Source organism: Pleurodeles waltl, chromosome 8 (assembly GCF_031143425.1).
Source record: "Pleurodeles waltl isolate 20211129_DDA chromosome 8, aPleWal1.hap1.20221129, whole genome shotgun sequence".
Lineage (NCBI taxonomy): Eukaryota > Metazoa > Chordata > Amphibia > Caudata > Salamandridae > Pleurodeles > Pleurodeles waltl.
The window spans coordinates 1490502179-1490522936 of NC_090447.1; the positions used below are offsets into that span (position 1 = coordinate 1490502179).

General features: G+C 46.0%; 1 protein-coding gene across 1 annotated transcript in view; it reads right to left on the reverse strand.

The window, feature by feature from the left end:
* FSTL1 (follistatin like 1) overlaps nucleotides 1–20758 on the reverse strand; it is a 119421-nt gene that overhangs the window by 54230 nt on the left and 44433 nt on the right. Inside the window, exon 3 of the mRNA XM_069202698.1 lies at nucleotides 4108–4212. Within this exon, the coding sequence (XP_069058799.1) occupies nucleotides 4108–4212 (105 nt within the window). The remainder of the gene's footprint in view (nucleotides 1–4107; nucleotides 4213–20758) is intronic.

The following is a 20758-nucleotide window of genomic DNA, read 5'->3' on the forward strand; positions in this document are numbered from 1 at the left end:
ATGCCCCTATTGGGGCTCATCAGCCAGGTACAGCTTGGTTTCAGTGGCACAGTGAGCACAGAGCACATGTCTGGGCATACCCGTTTCACTCAGGGCAACAATAACAAGGCAAGGGGTGGAGTGCTCGAATTAATCTCAGGTACTGGCAATCGCTTGGGGCCGCATTCCAATCCATTGTTTTCCACCCACCATGCCACTTTTGTTCAGATAAGGCCACGTGCAAATCAGTTTTGACCCTGCTCTAAGGGTAACAGTCCAGCCCAAACCACCAGGTCCTCCCTGAACCAGATCACAAGAAAACCAGGAAGGGTTTCACCCTTAGTAGGGATCATCAGCGAGGTGTAGTTTTGTTCCAGTGTCACAGTGAGCATAGGACCCACGTCATGGCATACCCGTCCCACTTAAGGCATGAAACTAAGATGATGGGTGAAATGCTTACATTAATCTCAGCCACTGGCAATCACTTGGGCTGCATCCCAAACCATAGTTTTTTCCTCATCATGCCATCTCATTTTGGAATCATCAATATGGAAACAGATCTTGAGCCTCTTCCAATAGGAACAGTCTAGCCCGAACTGTCTTGGTAGAGAGGCCCAGTAACCATCATCAAAAAATGGAGTGCAGGGACTGTTCAGCAATGTACAAGGGCACGGAAGAACAGCTTTACAAAGCCATGCTGAGGGCAGCCATCGCAACACGGGCAAAGGGCGGGCTGCAGGGAGACCTACATCTGGTGCTCTCATACACATCGTGTCACAATGGATTCTACCATTCACTCCCATTTTACATACATATACACGTAACATACGTATAGTATTCAGAAATCTCCCACACACGAAGATAAGCATGGGGGACTATGCTGAACTGCCCAGGGGAGGGCCAGGAGGCAGTCTCCAGACAGGAGTAGAAATAAAAAGGCAAGTGCCGTGGACTAAAATCCTACTGCAGCGACAGACAGTGTCTCCATTGCCTGGGATGAGAAGGCAGTCGCGACTCTCATTCATCTCATATATATGGGGGTGGGGGGGTATTTCCCTGGGCAGCACCCCTGTCACCAGAGCTGAGTTCTATCAAACAGTACAGCTAAAATAACAGAGACCGTCCTGTGGACCTCCAGGCCTGAGAGACCTACAGGGCTGGCGGCACAGCTGTCCCAAGCAGAGCACAGGACGTCTGTCCCAGCAGGCATGTTCCATCACATGCAGCACATATGGAACTAGCCTACTAGAACTGTAACAAGGTCTGCAGCACAGGAGGCAGATGACACATGTCAAGCACTAGCTCCGCTGTTTGCTGATTCATGTCAAATTTAAGGCTCCATCCGCCTTCCAGTGGGCAAAGTATAATGATGCTGCTGCCTCCTTCAAGACCAAGAGTGCAATCGACAAGCCTGTTTGTGCTCTCTTGCCCAGGTGCTGTTTGGGCTCTCAAAAATAAAAATACAAATTACATAGAGGAGGTAGGAGCCTCTTTCATCAAGCTCCTTCACTCTGGAATACTCTGAAGGGCTTCTTTCAGTTTAGGAAACAGATGAAGGCTCTGCTAACTCAGAATTATTTTTCTATTCCCTTGCCTGATGCCTTCTGATGTAGGTTAGTACTTTACAAATGCCTTGGAATGTGAATTTGTGGTGCCCCTGTATGTAAACCAATCACAATGATGCTAAATGCTGCTGGACCCACAGACAGCGAGAAAGCAGGTAGCAGGCAGTTTGTTTTCTTCTCCCCTAACTCTCTGGTAGGATTTACAAAATGTGGGTGCCCCAGCTTAGGAGGCACCTACCCCCTCATACCTTTCCCGAGCAGGTGAAGTGGTGTTACCTGCCCTGCCAGTAATTACTTTAAGATGGTGGAAGGCAATGCTTAATTTGTAAATAGAAAACATGCCGTGCACAAAGCTCTCCTCTGAAACACGTGGCTGCTGCAAATAAATGTGCCAGCACCGAATACTGAGGCAGCGTAATCTTAAAAAGCCATCTTGGGCCTCTTTAATCCATTTACAGTCACTCCCTGTCCCTTCAGCTCACTCTTGCAGCTTTCTGCTTTTTCGCTTTGTGACACTTTTTTTCGTTTTTCTCTTCCTCAATCATTCCCATATGTGTCTTTTGCTTGCAGTAACTGCTTTAGACAGAAAAATAAGTGCCGGCCCTCAAAAATAAGTGCCGGTGCCCCACACTGGATACCACCGTCTCAAATTAAACACTGGTGGAAGACCTTGCAAAGGTGTGTATGATTTTATTCTGTCAGATACTGTTTTGTGACCAGATGGTAGCACATGCATTCATTCAAAAACCATAGTTTTGACACCAAACTACATCCAATATGAAGCTCGCTGTAGGGCCTGGTTGCAATTCCTAGGCTGTCGTGAAAAGCAAAAGGCAAGTTTAATTTTCCTTTTCTCCCATAACCCTGCATGCATTCGCGTCACCTTAAGCGTAGCCACTGACACCCCTAGTATCGACCACCACTAAACAATTTCCCATCAGTAACCACCAACAGCATACTGACCGCCAAAGTTACCCACCAGCCTGCAAACATCCACAACTGCCAGCATTATACCCATTACTGCAGTCTGCCACCCTCAAATCCACAAGGTTACCTCTCACACCAACATACCCACTCCTGCACCACCAGCAAGAAAAACACCAACACATGCTTCCTGCCATTACCATAGATACATGTATACACAATCACAAAAACATATCCTTTGCCTTCACTGGGTGTGCCACTAAGGTCCATACTCATCCATGAGGTCTGCCACCATTAACACACTATACACAAGAACCAGCATAAAAAAGCATGCAAGCAAAAAGCATAAAACAATCATACTTGATACCACCACAAAACACAAATCCATACCTACCAGCGCCACAGTCATAAACGTATGTACTTGCTGCCACCACCCTGATTGTATTCATAATATACTTCACATTACCGACAGCCACCAAAGGCCTGGTCACCAAAATCATGCACACAATCACCTACAATAATGCCCAAACCCATGACCACTATATTCTCTATCAGCTACCACCAAGCAACAACCACCAATGAAATATATGTTGCATAAATCTCACAGTGCCCACCATCACATCCACACACGCCTCATATATATTTCCTGTCAGCCCCACATCAAATCAATCGCCACGAATGAGATGCACAGCTCTCATTTGTATCATCTCGCACCACCATTCTCACACGTGCAACCACCTAAGTCTTACCCACAGAACCACTTACAACATACCCGTGAATTCTTTATGCTCCCAAAATGCCCACATATAAACGCCGCTCATCATATTATGCTGTATTACGAACTAACCCCTACAGCAATCAACAGCTACAATTATTCATTTTAACAATATCTCTTACCACATTCCCCACATTGAATCCACTCAAACCATATATATTGTTTGCTACCACCATGCCTTCCACCATTAAGAGGATCCATCTTGTACCCTCCAGAGTTGTACCACTAGTGAGGTAGTTTATACATGCCCTAAAGTACCTAGAAGAAGGGCCCGGAAATGGATAAACACAGCAAAAAGACCCACCCTCCATTCTTCAGGGACAAGTCCCAAGGCCACCCCTGCAAGGCACTGTTGCAGCACTGGATACGTGGCGTAAAGTGGATTCCATGTAGATGAGACGTGGCCTCGTTGCTGAACTGTAACTGTGAAACCAGGAGCTTTAAGTGCAACACTTTCTACAGTGGCGTCAACAAGTTGCTCCAACCCCTACCAATGGATGCTCGGTGCATACACCATATGTGAATCTCTAACCATGAACCAAATGCTCATCCACAGACATTTTAGGGAAACTTGAGAGGCACTTCTTATGCTGGTTCAGGTAGGAAGATCCGCCCACCTCTCCCCATCTGTGCACATTACAGAGCTTCTTGGAAAAACCTAGTCGAGGGATCTCTTAAAGGCTTCTGAATTTGACTGCACCCTGCTAAAAAGAATGCTGCTTCAAACAGCAACAGTACAGACACATCACTGCCTCACACTAAACATAGCATTGTTGTTGACAAGGGTGATATGGGACCTTCTACTTTCTTACACAAGTTGCTTTCTTCCTCCATCAACTCCCTTGGCACTTTTGTGGTACCTACCTCGATGCACAGGCAGGTGGGATCGCCCTTCTCGGTCACAGCGCACTCGCGCCCGGCGCCACAGAAGACATTGGCACAAACTTTGGACTTGCTCTTCGGCTCCTCCTGAAAGACAGAGAAAACCAACAATGGTGAGTCTACGTGTGGTGACAATGTCTCAGCGCCTTGTTACAATGCAGGCGTGTTGTTATTGTCATTGGATCAGCTTATTTGACAATTAATGACAACTATTTACAGCCCTCAGCTTGATTACTCCCAAAAGCTAAAACGGGCCTTGTACCTGGCCCACAAAAATTGCAGAAACTTAAGGCATTCCAGAGCTCCAGCATAATCACTTTGCAGACTGTGGGTGGGAGGGGGGGAGGGGACAAGACATCAACCCATCCAGGGCATTCACTGTACGACTCTTCCCGGGGAGCCACCCGATGTTGGACTTAAGACCTAATTTGGAGTTTGACAGACAGGTTACTCTGTTACAAACTTGACAGATTTCCCACCTGCTGTATTATGATTTCCGTAGGATATAATGGAATCGTAATGTGGCGGACGGGATATCCGTCACCTTTGTGATGGAGGAACCCCATCTACCAAACTCAAAATCAGGCCCTATATGTGGGTTCTGGAGTCGCAAATGGAGAAACGGCTCAGCAGTGAAGGTACTCATTCTGCAGCCCACAGCACTACCCAGGAGTGAGGTAATGCAATGCCAGAGGGCCTATGCATCGAGGGGTACTGTTGCCTTCCACTAGTCATGCATGCACAAGAGGCCTTAGTCTGGCAGCACTAGGCCTCTGCTCCAAAAGGGCCTGAGCTCCCTGCATAACATGCATAACTGAGTATCAGGCTCGAAAATGTCAAAATCCAAACTAAATAAATTAAATCAATGCACTTTTCTGTTTAATTTTGGATATGGTAAATAATACTGGAATCAATTGGCTTAGTTATATTTTGTTTAAAATAAATCATTAAAATTTACAGCAAAGATTCATATTAAATTAATTGCATTTAAATAAATTAAAATGAAATATGTTTAATTCAATACAGGGTTAGTGTTAGCATTGCAGTTAGAATAAGGTAATTGGTATTTTATTTTGATTTGCTTTAAGGGACGGTAAGAATTATTTGTTTGCAATATATGAGTATTTCATTTGATTACATTTATTTTAAATGCATTTAATTGTAGGGTTGTGGCCCACATTGGGAATACAATATTTACATGCAATTAAATTGAATTAAAATTGGGTTAGGGTTAGAATTACTATTACCTTAATATAAAAATTATGTATATTGGTTTAAGTTAGTGTTGTAATTCGGTGTAGCGTTAGGTTATGTTATTGTTTATATTAAGTACATAAAAGGTTAATTTGATTCACTTGAAGTTGGGGTATGGTGTAGTGTAAATGAAATTTAAGGCAATTTCATTAGGTTATGGCTAAATTTGACAGCAGGGTAGCGAACAAAGTGGAGATTATATCAAAGAAAAGTGGTGGAGTAAAAGTCATGTGCATGGAATGGATCGGTTGGGGAAGTAAGGGTGGACAGTAAAGGTATGGCGGTGTAGTTAACCACCCGGAAGTGAAGGTAAGGGGGTGTGGTTAACCACCCGGAAGTGAAGGCAGGGGGGTGCAGTTAACCATCGGGGCCCCGTGCAAGCTTCAGCAGCATCCTGACTGCAGACTGGCACTGCAGTGGTTCATCTTCCATTGCTTTGTCCCAGTGCCCACCGCGGCCTTTGTTCATGGATGGGGCCTGCGGAGGCGCGCGCGGATTGGAAGCTTCTGCCATCCATACTACCAGGTTGCTCCTAATAATTTACATAGGCTGCACACATGATGTCAGTCTCCCTGTTTGTGACTGGCACAGGGCACTGGCCGCAAACATGCCACCGGTGAGAACTAGATGCATGGAGCAACGGCCCTGGGACTCTAAAAGAGATGTGCTTGGGGACTATTCGTGCCCACTGCTGCACCCCCCTGTTGGAGAAGTTCAAATGCACAGACCACAGTATGACCCTAAGAATTAGATTTTGAGTGAGAGACTTCGAACTGCAAACGTCTCTCAGCCCACATGTTGCGTCTATGTGCAAAAGGCTGATACAAAAGGGACGCTTCAGTTCGCGGCAGACAGCTCGCTATCTCTACTGTAGCAATGGCCCCGTGTTGTCTTGTGTGCAGGTAACTCGAGGTTTTAGAAGGCTGAACACCTACTTAACAATAGCACATGGGGCTATATTCAGAATTTAAATGCACAATATCGAAAACTGTTTTTTTCTAATCACTTAAATATTGGCCCAGTAGCTAGATGACTAGCTCTCATATATTGTCTCTGAATGATGAAGGCTTAGTCGACAGGTTGGTTGCAAATTCTGCCTTGCAGTACTGCAAGCATACTGCAGGTATTAACATCAACGCAACATAGTGACTGCTTCGTGCACATTTAAAAATTGCCAGGAGCGGATTCAATATTTCCTGTTTGATTAAAATGAATATTTCATTGCTAAGCCACAATTATCACTAGATGCATGTTATGTTATTTTGTGACTGTGACATGACTCACGTTTGAAAATCTAGCCAGAATGCTCAGTGATTTAAAGCGATTGATGTCTGCTTTTATCTACAGTTCGAATTCTGCCAAGGCCAACTCGGCCGTCCATCATTCCAAGGTCGGTACAAAGGATCAACAAACTGGATGAAAACATTCATTTACAGCATTTATATACTGCAAACGTGCAGTAAGTATAAAGCGCTACAACCAGTATACGGCATTGTATCAATGTCACTCTTAAATGTAAGTGAAATACACAAAATAACCGCATGGGGGCAGCATTGGGCGCAAACTGAAATCAACAGTATTGGCGCAGCAACCTCTGGCGTTGCTTACCGCGGATTGCAAATCTACGTTACAACCAATGTGCAACACAACGCCAGGAGTATGTTTCAACTCCCCAGCAGCCTGGTGACCCAATTTAACATGCTACAGAAAGTCGACTGTCCGCAGCTGCCTAATGGCGTCACAAGAAATGGCCACTGGAGAGGGCAAGAGTGCAAAAGCCTAAAATGACCTTTGTTGCCAGATGAGAAAGGCACTCAAGCTGCAGAAATGCGGCTTTGAAAATCCTTGCACTGCAAGTGAGTGTACTAACGGCACTTGTATGGTTCGTGCAACAATTGACACTTTATGGCACAAGCCCAGGGCTTAATTTGAGCCAGTGTTTGCTGGTGCTTGGCACAGGCCTTAGACCCCGATTTATGGGATTTTGGTGCAGGGCAGCGCCCCAGTCAGCTGCTGCGCTGCCCTGCGTCAAAGTGAAGGGGAAGGAATGCTCTGTTTCTAGGCATACGGTGCATTTCTGTCCTGTCCCCTGCGCTCTTGCCCTCTTGGCAGCCTAGCTCCAATGCAGGCACCCTTGCACCAGTGACATAACAAAGGCCTCTGCATCATGTGGTGCGGGGGGACCCCCTCAGTACAGTACCCTTGCCAGAGTGCACCTGAGTGAGTCTGGAAGGGGGGCCCTCCATGTACTGTTCAGGGGGCCCCCCTCAAGTTTCATTACGCCACTGCCTGGCACCGCTGCGTCACAAAAAGTTACGCAACAGCGGCGCAAGGACCTCGTAAACATGCGCCTTAATTCCAACACTGACACTTATGACAGTTCACAACATCATCAGCTGAGCTTTTACCGATTAAATACATAACAAAACTGATTATAAGCACAGCCAGGCCCTTCTTTGGGTGGACTGGAATAGTCCAAGTTGTTGCATTGCTGGAGTGTGATGTTTAGAAGTTGTGTTGGTAATGACATTTGGCAAGTTGGCAACCATGGCAGTGGTGGTGAGTGTTGCAAGTTGCAGCGGCCCTTGCACTTTTTACAAATTAGGCACTGGGCACAAAGACTCATAAGGACCACAGAGCACTTCTGATCCTGATTTATGCCTGTCTCAGTTAAAATCTCTCTGCAACCGGTAATTTAGTGCCTCGATTTCACGCCCACGCCGGGGTGCCCGCCCTGTAGGGAGCCTCTGCCCCAATACAGTATTTAGGAACTGACCGAGGGGGAGGGGTGCTGGCCCCCGTCAGACAAAAGGAAAACAAAAAGGCTATGTTCACTGATTGCCAAGAAACTGCCATGAAGGTATTTCCGAGGCCCCCGTGGGCCGGGATCTCAGCTACAATCTGTGCTAAGTATTTCCACATGTAACTCCAGGAAACCGGCTGAAGGGTAAGAGAAGGACAAGCCGCCCGGGAATCAGGGACATGCAGGGAAATCAGTGCCCGTGAGCGAGCAAGGAAACCAGGGTCCGAAAAAATGCCGCACAACCAGGATCCGCTGACTTACACAGAGGGATATGGTTCGGGGATGTGTAGGGAAATCAGGACCCAGGAAGGGGTAAGGGAAATCAGGATCCCATACAACGGAACATGGTAATAAACAAAGAGTAACATAGTGCAGGGATTTATAGGAAAACCAGGACTCATGAATGTGTAATGGAAATCATCAGGCCCCTAGAATGTGCACTGAAACAGTCAAATAAGATGCCAGGCACTGAAAAGAGCATGTAGTGGAGCACGCAGGATCAGTGTAGGCACACCGAGACAAAAGAGCATGTGTGGGATCCAGCGTGCAGGAACTCGGGGAGCATTGCTGAAGAACTTGCATGGAAACCAGGAACCAGGGAACTTGCATGGAAACCAGGAACCAGGGAACTTGCATGGAAACCACGAACCAGGGAACTTGCATGGAAACCACGAACCAGGGAACTTGCATGGAAACCACGAACCAGGGAACTTGCATGGAAGCCACGAACCAAGGAACTTGCATGGAAACCACGAACCAGGGAACTTGCATGGAAACCACAAACCAAGGAAATTGCATGGGAACCAAGGAACTTGCATGGAAACCACGACCCAAGGAACTTTCATGGAAACCACGAACCAGGGAACTTGCATGGAAACCACGAACCAGGGAACTTGCATGGAAACCACGAACCAAGGAACTTGCATGGAAACCACAAACCAAGGAACTTGCATGGAAACCACGAACCAAGGAACTTGCATGGAAACCACGAACCAAGGAATTTGCATGGAAATTTCGACCCAAGGACACGCAGAGAAACCTGCATCCAAGGATGTGCCGTACAACCAGACCACAGTATATACAAAGGAGCATGGTTCAGGAATGTGCGTGGAAATCAGGACTCAGGAATGTAAGGGAAATCAGCCTCCAAAACACCAGAACCTGGTAATTTACAAAGAGTGAGATGGTTATGGTCAGGGATGCGTATGGAGACCAGGACCCCGGTAGCGTATGGCAAATCAGGACCCAGGAATGTGCACTGAAACAGAGTCAAATGAGAGACCAGGCACAGGGAAAGAACATATAGGGAAACACGGATGTGCAGTGGCGGGAAACCAGGACACAAGAACATGGATGGGAACCAGGGTGCAGGAACTTAAGAGGAGCACAGCTTAAGAACTTGCATGGAAACCAGGAACTTGCATGAAAACCAGGAACTTACATGGAACCCATGACCCAAGAACAAGCAGGGAAACCAGGAGCCAAGAACATACGGGGAAACCAGGCACCAAGAATATGTGGCAGAACTAGAACCGGTAACACAGGCAGAGGAGCCGCTCAGGACTAGGCAGGAAACTCAGGATCCCAGGTAGAAAGACAGGAACATGGCTCAGGAACCCAGGACTCGCGAAAATGCAGGAAACCAGGCCTCGGAAGTAGGGGACAGAAATATGCAGGGGAACCAGGGCTCAGACACAAGCCTTACAACCAGGGTTCAAGAAGGTGCAAGGAAGGCGTCGATTTAGGCAGACTGGTCAAGCAGGCCCAGGAGAGATGCCGCAGCCGGTGACAGAAAGCATCTCCAAGCATAGGGAAGTCAATGAGAACTAGAGGCCATGAGGTTTCACTTTGGCACATCAGCACGAGAATAGCGCAAGAGGACTACGGATAGCCATCGGATAAGACGTGGTGTTCATTCCAAATACGACAATAGTGGTCACAGAGGGCCAAATGCACAACATGTTCATATACTCTGGACAAACAGGTCTTTGGCAGTCAGAGGACGGCCCATACAACACTCGGTCAAACAAGGTTACCTAACATAGGCAAGATGGTCAGGCAGGGTATCCCAAAAGTGCTAGGGTGTTCTTAGAGAGAGAGAGACACAGACAATCTGACACTGTGTGAAAGCAAGGCTATGGTGGCCTGAGAGCCTAGAGAAAACACTAGGTCAAGTGTAGTGTTAAGCCATGACCTGAATGGCTTAAAAATCCCAGAGATCACAGCTGATCAGAACAAGTCTTTTTTGTTATGACTGGCTAGGCAACAGGGCTCTAGTGCACGAGACCAGTAGTGAGAGCTGGTCAGATATGATTCCATGTCAGCCCAGTTGCACCTTAAAACAGGGATTAGTGCTTGAAACAGTCCACCAGAAGTGTTGTATCCAAACATGAAATCAGAACAGTGCCCACATGGGTACAGTGTGAGCAAAGGAAAAGCTGGAGACCACAGTGCACGTGTGTGCACCCATTTGACTATGTGGTCCTAGAACTGGCTCCCAGATGGGCCCAGCACGCCCACTGTGGGGCAGCTTCAGTGGCCCCTGTTGACGTCCTTAGATGGAGTCTCCAACCCTGAGACTTGGGGTCATGCTGCACAGTGCCTGTGATGCAGAAATAGTGCCACGAGCCCTAACGCAAGCAATGACTCTGGGCCATCAGTTGGGTAATAAAACAGCCATAATTGGCGCACATAGGGCCCGGGAGAAAGACAGGGCCCCGGTGCACTGCACCTACTGCACCATTCGTAGCTGAGTCTCTGCAAAGTCTACTAATCGGTTCAAATTAGAATCCTGATTTCCTTAAGTGATGGAAAAAGCATTCTCATGCACACGCCACATTATGTTCTCATAAACCCCACTTGGGACTAGAAAAGAGAGTAACTCTCGAATTTAAATTTTCATTCCAAATTGACCTTCTCTTTGAAAACGTAATGCGCGGGGTAAAACGCTGAAACTTCCCTCCTAAAGGATATGGAGGTTGCCTCGGTGAGTTTCTCCTCCATGGAGAGCTGGCTGGAGGCACAGGGGCTGTGGCTGAAGCCTGCAGGGCCCCGCCACACATTTCTCGTTCCATGGGCACCAGCCCCGGGCCCCTCCGGGGGTTTCTGCCCGCCGGTTCCCAGGCATTCCAGCCCAGCTTTTAAGTTATTACAGCTGTGAGTGCACAGCTGGAGAGGAGGGGGGACTTCCTGGAAGCACGCGCGCCATGAGGGGGCGCCGACCAATCGGAGAGCGACAGCGCACAGCGGCGGCTGGCGGAGCCAATGAGGTGGCCGACTGACGTCATCGTGTCTTACTTCTTCCACATGCAGGTCAGAGGCAGGAGCATGGCCTCCCTGGAGGCTGGTGCAGCCCCACAGGCAGCCCCTGTGAGTCTGCACTGGTTTCCTGTAGTGTTATAAACTCCAGGGTGCATAGCGACCAGCTGGCTGGCAACCACATAATATGTGGGTACTCATGATTTTTTAGCCTACTGCAAGTTGCATTCTGGGACTTGTAGTTTTGAAAATTCAAGCATCCCTCGTGCTCGGTGCTTACAAGTAGAGGTGGGCGAGCCAACATTTAGACTAGGAGAGCTGAGCCAAGGGTCTGCTTTGGCATTAAAAACCAGGCACGAGCCTGGCTGTGTACATAATTGGCATCTAAATCATGCAACAATTTATAACATTGATTCAATTAAAAAAAAAAACACGTTTATTTCTTTTTACTTTTCAACGCGTTTCTCCTTAGTACATCAAATTATATTACTACATTGAGAAGTATTTATTAAAAGCGAAATATTGAAACCTTCGCCACCTTGCCCTGATGAGAATGCCACTAGTGAACTAAAACACAAGTTAGTTGTTACGCACACCATATATGTGGCTTGCGTTCTTAGTACAAACAGAGCAACAAACTCAAAGCAGTAGCCTGAAATCACATGAAAGCTCTCCTGGTTTTGGGCTTATGCAGGGCCACTGGAATTATGCGATTCTGCAGCTGCTGCAAATTTCGCATAATTATAGATATGCCACATTTGCCACATAATCCATCATCGGCTGCATAATCTGCATATTTTTCAAAAAAATTTGTTTCTACCTCAAACCGTTCAAAAGTTACTAAAATGCAGTGATAGATGTGGCTGCACATTGAAAGGCCCTTTGGAAAGTTGAACTGGTCACCTTTCTTTTGCTTATTGCTATATTTGGGTATTAAGTAGGTACCGATGAGGTGCAACCAATACCCAGACAGGGTTACCAGATTTAAAAATGACAAAATAATGAAGTAATACTATTACAAAATGTGCCTCATCATCCCTCATATTTTGCCTTTTCTTGCTATATTATTTACTCAACCCTGCCACATAATTTGGCCATCTCATTCCGCATAATTCCAGTGGTCCTTGATTTAAGGGTCCAAGAGGCTCTCAAACTGAGCCAGAGGATTTGCATCTGACTCAAGCTTTCAGTGACACTCCCACTGTCTGCTAAAAAGCAAAGACTGACTTTAAGGTGTTAGACCTGGTAAAGAACGCTTAGCCAACATGGGTTGTTTCTGAAGTCATTGTCCCACTTGGTGCATGCTCTATAAAGCATCAAATGGGTCTAAAGCAGTAGTTCCCAACCTTTTGACCTCTGTGGATCCCACATTATCATTACTGGAACCCAGGGACCCCCAGTGAATCATTCTTGGAATCTGGGGACCCCCCCACTGCGTCATTACTGAAAGCTGAGGACCTAATGTGTTAATATTATTACATTTTCTAAGCAGTCACTAACCCCCTGAGGAGGCTTCGCGGACCCTAAGGGGTCCCTGGACAACAGGTTGGGGAACACTGTCTAAAGGGAGGTGGGGCACATTACAGCTATTCCCAAACATCTGCGCAACATAGGGCCATTCAAATTTTTGTGGTCGCCACTGTGCTGAGACAAAGAACTGGCATGACCATAAGACCCAAAGCACAAGCCGAGTCATCAAAAACCATACCACAAAAGCCCTGAAAGTGTGATAAAACCTAAGATTAAACATGAGTCTCCACCCTACACTGAAAATATTGCAATGCATGCCTCCACATTCAGTGGCATGCTTTATAATTCATAATTTCTAAATTTAAGCTTATACAGATTTTAAAATAAAATGTCCAGACAGTGCTACCATTTTGTTGTGCTATATATATATATATATATATATATATATATATATATATATATATATATGTATATATATGGTTCATTTTGTAGCCGTGTGTGTCGTAGTGATGGGAGGGGCCTTCTGCTCCCAGCCTTTCGCTGGTGGTTGCAGTGGTTGGAAAGCGTGGGTACCCAGCGGCTGCTGTCTTCTGCCCGTATAGATTCGCAGAAAGCCCCTGATGATAGCCCTAGGTAGAGGTGGGCAAGCCACTGAAACCTCGAGCCAGGCTGTGGCTCAGCTCGAGATCCTGTTGGAACCTTGAGCCCTCAAAGAGGCACGCTTTCATGTGGCTTCTGACTGCCAACCTCCCTCTACCCAGGATGTGGCGAAACAGTCAGAGCTGCCAACTTGGGAGTACTGGGAACTAGGTTCAGGTCTTGGCATTGGCTCAACATCCTGTGATTCTGGGGAAATCATTTAATCTCCCAGTGCCTATGAAAGGAATGTGCCCTTGTGTAATGCAACTGGTGCTCATGTACAGCACTCCAATACCTTCAGGTCGAGTTTGCGCTTTATAAAAACTGCAGAGGGGACAGACAAATAGATAGTGACTGATTTGTACAAAGTGAAACCAGAAAACCTGGATAAATCATGGCTTCCCCGCTTAAATTGTGTGATCGCAGGCAAATAATTTATTTGATCAAAACTCCCTTTTCTTCATTATTGCATATGAAAGCACTTTCAAATATGTGAGTCCAAAATACCAGTTGTACAAAAAACTATTGTGTTTGATTTATTAGTCAATGATGTTGCTCTATAATAATCTGGGCCCCACGTACAGGGTTTACATAACAATAGTTTTGCCTGTTAGTTCACTAATGGTTGATGTTTAAAAACTATCACGTTTAATAAGTATTCTCAGTGCAGTGCTATAGTGTAATATATTAATGTCAAAGCTTCCACTTGTTAAAGAAATACACGTTTTTGAATTTTGAAGAGAATTTATCATGCTTTACGTGATGTTTGTTCTATTATTTTTTCAGGGCTCGGCTCGTGCATGGGCTCTAAGAGCCGCGCCAGCCTCTTGGCTCGGCTGTCCCTGGTAATTTGTTGGCCATTATTGGGACCCAACCAACAGGAACATGGGCTTGCTCCTACCTTTTGCTTTGCATATTACGTATTGTGTTTGTTCCTGATGTGTTGATTCTTTTATCAGGTCCCTGCATCAGGTTCTTGCCCCTTCTTCAGTCCTTTCATTCACAGATCGGCCTGTGTCTGCCCCAGGGTGGGGAACCCTGCTCATACTAACTCCCTTAGATGGGTCTGGACCTATCATACAGGTTCAACAACATTTGGGGTTCATAGTCCTCCTTATGCCACCAGCCACAAGGAGGTCTCTTGTTCTTCAATGGGTCACTTACAGTGCAAACCATCTGCACATCATGCCAACCCCGGGTGAGCACCGCGTAAAGGGTCAACATTACTTCAACCACGATGTACCTGGTTACCGCTTAGAGCACATCAGCACTTGGGATAGAAAACCTGTGCAGAGTAATGCACAGAGTATTTAAGACTATCAGCGGATGAGGTGTGTGTGAGAGGATAGTGAGTCATGATGGGTGACAGATAAAAAATACTGTGGGTGGGAGACAGAGGAGTAAATAAAATGGATGATAGCATTTTGGGGAATAACATACATGGACTGGCGTTTCTGTATCTTTTCACACGTTTTTCTCCTGTGTTTCACACAGACATTTCGGCAGCTGTCCTTTTATGAAATACAACTTTTGGTTCTGATGGGCCAGTAACTCCTGGTAGTGGTCCCATTGGAGTTGTGGGACACTGTCAACAGGAGGTTAAGTCTTTCTTCTATGTCTATATGCCTGTATTCCTTCCAAAAGGGCTTTACTTTTTTTGTAGGTCAATGAATTTATAGTCTTTGTTTTGTCTCCGTGCTTTAGCTATGCATGGGCACTTTTTGGCATGGTGAATCTGACATGGACATGTGCAACAGAAAGGCCTAATGTGTTCCAGGCTTTTCCGCCACTCACAGTCAGAATATTCTTTTTCAAATGATAACATTTCAGCTCTTAACCCAGCCCCTCTCTAATCGTTAAATCAAGAAAGGTGCCATAACGTTTTAGAAAGTCGAAGAAAGTGAAATAAATGAAGATTCCAGGACCACAAATATCACAATATATACCCAGGGCATGGCAGGGCAAATTATGAGGTAGGGTTGAGTAAATTATGCGGCAAGGCAGACCAAATTATGTGGTGTAATCTAGTACATTTTGTAATAGGATTCATTAATTTGACATTTGTACACTTGTTAACACTCTCTGGGCATCTGTTTTACCTCGTTAGAACCAGTTTAATATCCAAATACCAGCACTAACCAACAGAAAGGTGACCACTCAACATGTGTTGCTGTGCTTTTAGTAACCTTTGAACTGTTTGAGCTAGAAACAGTCCTTTTTGTTAAAATCTGAAGATTATGCAGCATATGATTAATTATGTGGCAAATGCGGCAAATCCATAATTATGTGAAAAACCCTGTGGCCACACAGTCACATAATTCCAATGGCCCTGTATATACACGTTTAAATGCATTGGAAGAAGTTTGAATGGGACACAGCAGGAAATCTAACTAGTGAGTTTATACATCTTCTACTACTCGTGTCTCTGCTTAGGACCTGCTCAGGTCTGACTCAGCCTTTCATCCCAGTGGGGTACCACTGAGGAGGATAAAAGTAATACTGGGCATCTGTAGTGGTGTGAACTACAGTGTGTTAGCAAGCACTTTATATATAAAAAAGCTCATATTAAGAAATTATTTTTTAACATAATTAATGTTCAATGTGGACATGGGAAGGGAAGCAAGGACACTGGGACAGACAGACACAGCTCTGGGGAAGAAAACAGCCCCATGGGGCAGAAGGGTACTGGTACTTAGACTGGAAAGGCCCAAACCTAACCCCAGAGAATGTCAATCCATCAAAATGCCAGTGCTGGTGGATATGATGTCACATTCCCTATGTCCACCAATGAGAACACAGAATTGGTCCCTTGGTCTACCTTTACTCCCTCGTTAGCCTCCTATCAGCTGCTCAGGAGTTAAGGGAATGGCAAGGAGAGGAAACAGACTTTGAAGAGGGGTCTAGGGGGCCTGGTTGCTTTCAGTTCCTGTCACTTTCTTCATGATCTCTGAGACCAGGGGTGGCAAGGGCGATGCCAGGGGTACCAAAGGGCAAGCCATAGGTAGCCAGAGGTTTGTCCATGCTGGACCCTGAGAAATGGAACAACAGACTGACAAGTCAAGGCACTCATAGACACAAGCTTCAGGGCAAAGAGACTGACATGCACACCGGGAGGCCACCATTTGCACAGGGTTGGCGGACTGACACCAGAGGGGGCCTGCTCAGCATGAGGCAACAGATAAAAGGGACTAGCGTACCCATGGGCTTCAATCCGAGATGTGACCACTAGGAGTGCGTGTTCTTTACTGCACCTGTGATGTACACATCCGCGCGTGCTAGTTTTATGACCATCCTCCACATTTCTGGCCACAACTGCAAAAAACAAAAAATCCCATTTTGTTGATGGGGCATGGTCTTGGAGGAGGTGGGGGCCTCATGCCAAGAACTATCGAAGAGGCACTTCTGCCGACCCCCCCACCACTCCCCGTCTCCAAAAAAAGAAGCTTGCTGAGGCTGGTGCCAATGTCCTGAGGTGCTTTTACACCTCTCATTTGACGTTAACCATTAAAACCTCTCAAAAGACGAGCTTGTAATCCACTCTTTGCATTGGTTTCCAGCTTGTCTTGCCTGCCACCATGTGGTAGCGGCTTCTGGTCCTCGCCGGGTGACCTTGTGAAGGGAGCCGATATCATGTGACACACGCTGGCACCGTGTGAGTTGGCAGGTCTGCAGTGGATAGAGACAGACGGATCCAAGACACTGAGAGATACAAGCATTGGACAAGGACACACGGACATGCACACTGGGAGACAGGAAGATCTGCACAATGTAACACCAACAATGAACAAATACAGCATCCATTTTAGGACATCCTCATTCCTCACTCCTCATCCCTACTTCTCATCCATCATCCCTACTTCTCATCCATCATCCCTACTTCTCATCCATCATATATTATCCATACTTCTCATCCATCATCCCTACTTCTCTTCCATCATCCCTACTTCTCATCCCTGTGTCTCATCCCTGCTTCTTACCCATCAGTCCTACTTCTCATCCATCTTCCCTGCTTCTCTTCCATCATCCCTATTTCTCTTCCATCATCCCTACTTCTCATCCATCATATATCATCCCTACTTCTCATTCATCATCCCTACTCCTCATCCCTCATCCCTGCTTCTCATCCATCATACATCATCGCTACTTCTCACTTCTCATCCATCATCCCTACTTCTCATCCATCATACATCATCCCTACTTCTCATCCCTGTGTCTCATCCCTGCTTCTTACCCATCAGTCCTACTTCTCATCCATCATCCCTGCTTCTCTTCCATCATCCCTATTTCTCTTCCATCATCCCTACTTCTCATCCATCATATATCACCCCTGCTTCTCATCCATCATCCCTACTCCTCATCCCTGCTTCTCATCCATCATACATCATCGCTACTTCTCACTTCTCATCCATCATCCCTACTTCTCATCCATCATACATCATCTCTACTTCTCATCCATCATCCCTGCTTCTCATCCATCATCCCTACTTCTCTTCCATCATCCCTACTCCTCATCCCTGCTTCTCATCCCTACTTTTCTTCCATCATCCCTACTTCTCATCCCTCATCCCTGCTTCTCATCCCTGCTTCTCATCCATCATCCCTACTCCTCATCCCTGCTTCTCATCCATCATACATCATCCCTACTTCTCATCCATCATACCTACTTCTCATCCATCATCCATCATCCCTGCTTCTCATCCATCATCCCTACTTCTCATCCATCATCCCTGCTTCTCTTCCATCATCCCTACTCCTCATCCCTGCTTCTCATCCCTACTTATCTCCCATCATCCCTACTTCTCATCCCTCATCCCTGCTTCTCATCCCTACTTCTCATCCATCATTCCTACTTCTCATGCCTCAGCCATCATCCCTGTTCCTCATCCATCATCCCTACTCCTCATTACTCATCCCTCAGTCATACCAACACATTTTCAGTTTTGTGAAACACACCTTCACACTGATTGGTTAGTAACAGCCAATCAGAGTTATGAGAGAGAGCTGCATTCTTACAGCTCTGCTGGTTTGGGAAATACAAGGAGCCCACAGCTAGGGCCATAAATCAGCTCTTGGAGAAAGGGTTATACAGTTCATCCAAAATCTTTCTGGTTTCAGAAAAAAAAAAAACAGCTCTCAGAGATAAAAGCAGCCTCAGATGTAAACATGTTATTTGTTACAAATAAAAAGCAGGCTCAGATTTAAACATTTTATTTGTTACATATAAACATGAAACCAGAAAAGGTTTGGATGAACTGGATTGCACTGTCACCAGAGTTGATTTTAAACATTTTGTTTCTATATTTGAAACTGAAACCAGAAAGGTTTTCCATTGAACTGTAGATGACCTGTATAACCCTTTCTCCAAGAGCTGATTTATGGCCCAGGCTGTACACTCCTTGTATTTCCCAAACCAGCAGAGCTTTCTGCAGAGGCCTGTGCAAACAGAAAAACACTGAGTTAAATAAAATGAAATATTGTGCAGCCCTGAATTCACTGGAAACAAACACACAGTTGCATTTCCTCTCCTCCCTCTTCACCCACCATGTGCAATGAGGGGGCTGTTTTTCATTGAAATTGAAATGCAGCTCTCTCTTATAACTCTGATTGGCTGTTCCCAACCAATCAGTGTGAAGGTGTGTTTCACAAAGCTGAAAATGTGTTGGTATGACTGAGGGATGAGGAATGAGGAGTAGGGATGATGGATGAGGAGTAGGGATGATGGCTGAGGCATGAGAAGTAGGAATGATGGAAGATGGATAAGAAGTAGGGATGAGAAGCAGGGATGAGGGATGAGAAGCAGGGATGATGGAAGAGAAGTAGGGATGATGGAAGAGAAGTAGGGTTGAGAAGCAGGGATGAGGAGTAGGGATGATGAATGAGAAGCAGGGATGATGGATGAGAAGTAGAGATGATGGATGAGAAGCAGGGATGAGAAGCAGGGATGATGGAAGAGAAGTAGGGATGATGGATGAGAAGTAGGGATGGTGGAAGAGAAGCAGGGATGATGGATGAGATGTAGGGATGATGGATGAGAAGCAGGGATGAGACGCAGGGATGAGAAGCAGGGATGATGGATGAGAAGTAGGGATGATGGATGAGAAGCAGGGATGAGACGCAGGGATGAGAAGCAGGGATGATGGAAGAGAAGTAGGGATGATGGGTGAGAAGTAGGGATGATGGATGAGAAGTAGGGATGATATATGATGATGAGAAGTATGGGTGATGGATGAAAAGTAGGGATGATGGAAGAGAAGCAGGGATGATGGATGAGAAGTAGGGATGATGTATGATGGATGAAAAGTAGGGATGATGGATGAGAAGTAGGGATGATGGAAGAGAAGCAGGGATGATGGATGAGAAGTAGGGATGATGGATGAGAAGCAGGGATGAGACGCAGGGATGAGAAGCAGGGATGATGGATGATAAGTAGGGATGATGGATGAGAAGCAGGGATGAGAAGCAGGGATGATGGAAGAGAAGTAGGGATGGTGGATGAGAAGTAGGGATGATGGATGAGAAGTAGGGATGATATATGATGATGAGAAGTAGGGATGATGGATGAGAAGTAGGGATGATGGAAGAGAAGCAGGGATGATGGATGAGAAGTAGGGATGATGTATGATGGATGAAAAGTAGGGATGATAGATGAGAAGTAGGGATGATGGAAGAGAAGCAGGGATGATGGATGAGAAGTAGGGATGATGTATGATGGATGACAAGTAGGGATGATGGATGAGAAGCAGGGATGATGGATGAGAAGTAGAGATGATGGATGAGAAGCAGGGATGAGGAGTAGGGATGATGAATGAGAAGCAGGGATGATGGATGAGAAGTAGAGATGATGGATGAGAAGCAGGGATGAGAAGCAGGGATGATGGAAGAGAAGTAGGGATGATGGATGAGAAGTAGGGATGGTGGAAGAGAAGCAGGGATGATGGATGAGATGTAGGGATGATGGATGAGAAGCAGGGATGAGACGCAGGGATGAGAAGCAGGGATGATGGATGAGAAGTAGGGATGATGGATGAGAAGCAGGGATGAGACGCAGGGATGAGAAGCAGGGATGATGGAAGAGAAGTAGGGATGATGGGTGAGAAGTAGGGATGATGGATGAGAAGTAGGGATGATATATGATGATGAGAAGTAGGGATGATGGATGAAAAATAGGGATGATGGAAGAGAAGCAGGGATGATGGATGAGAAGTAGGG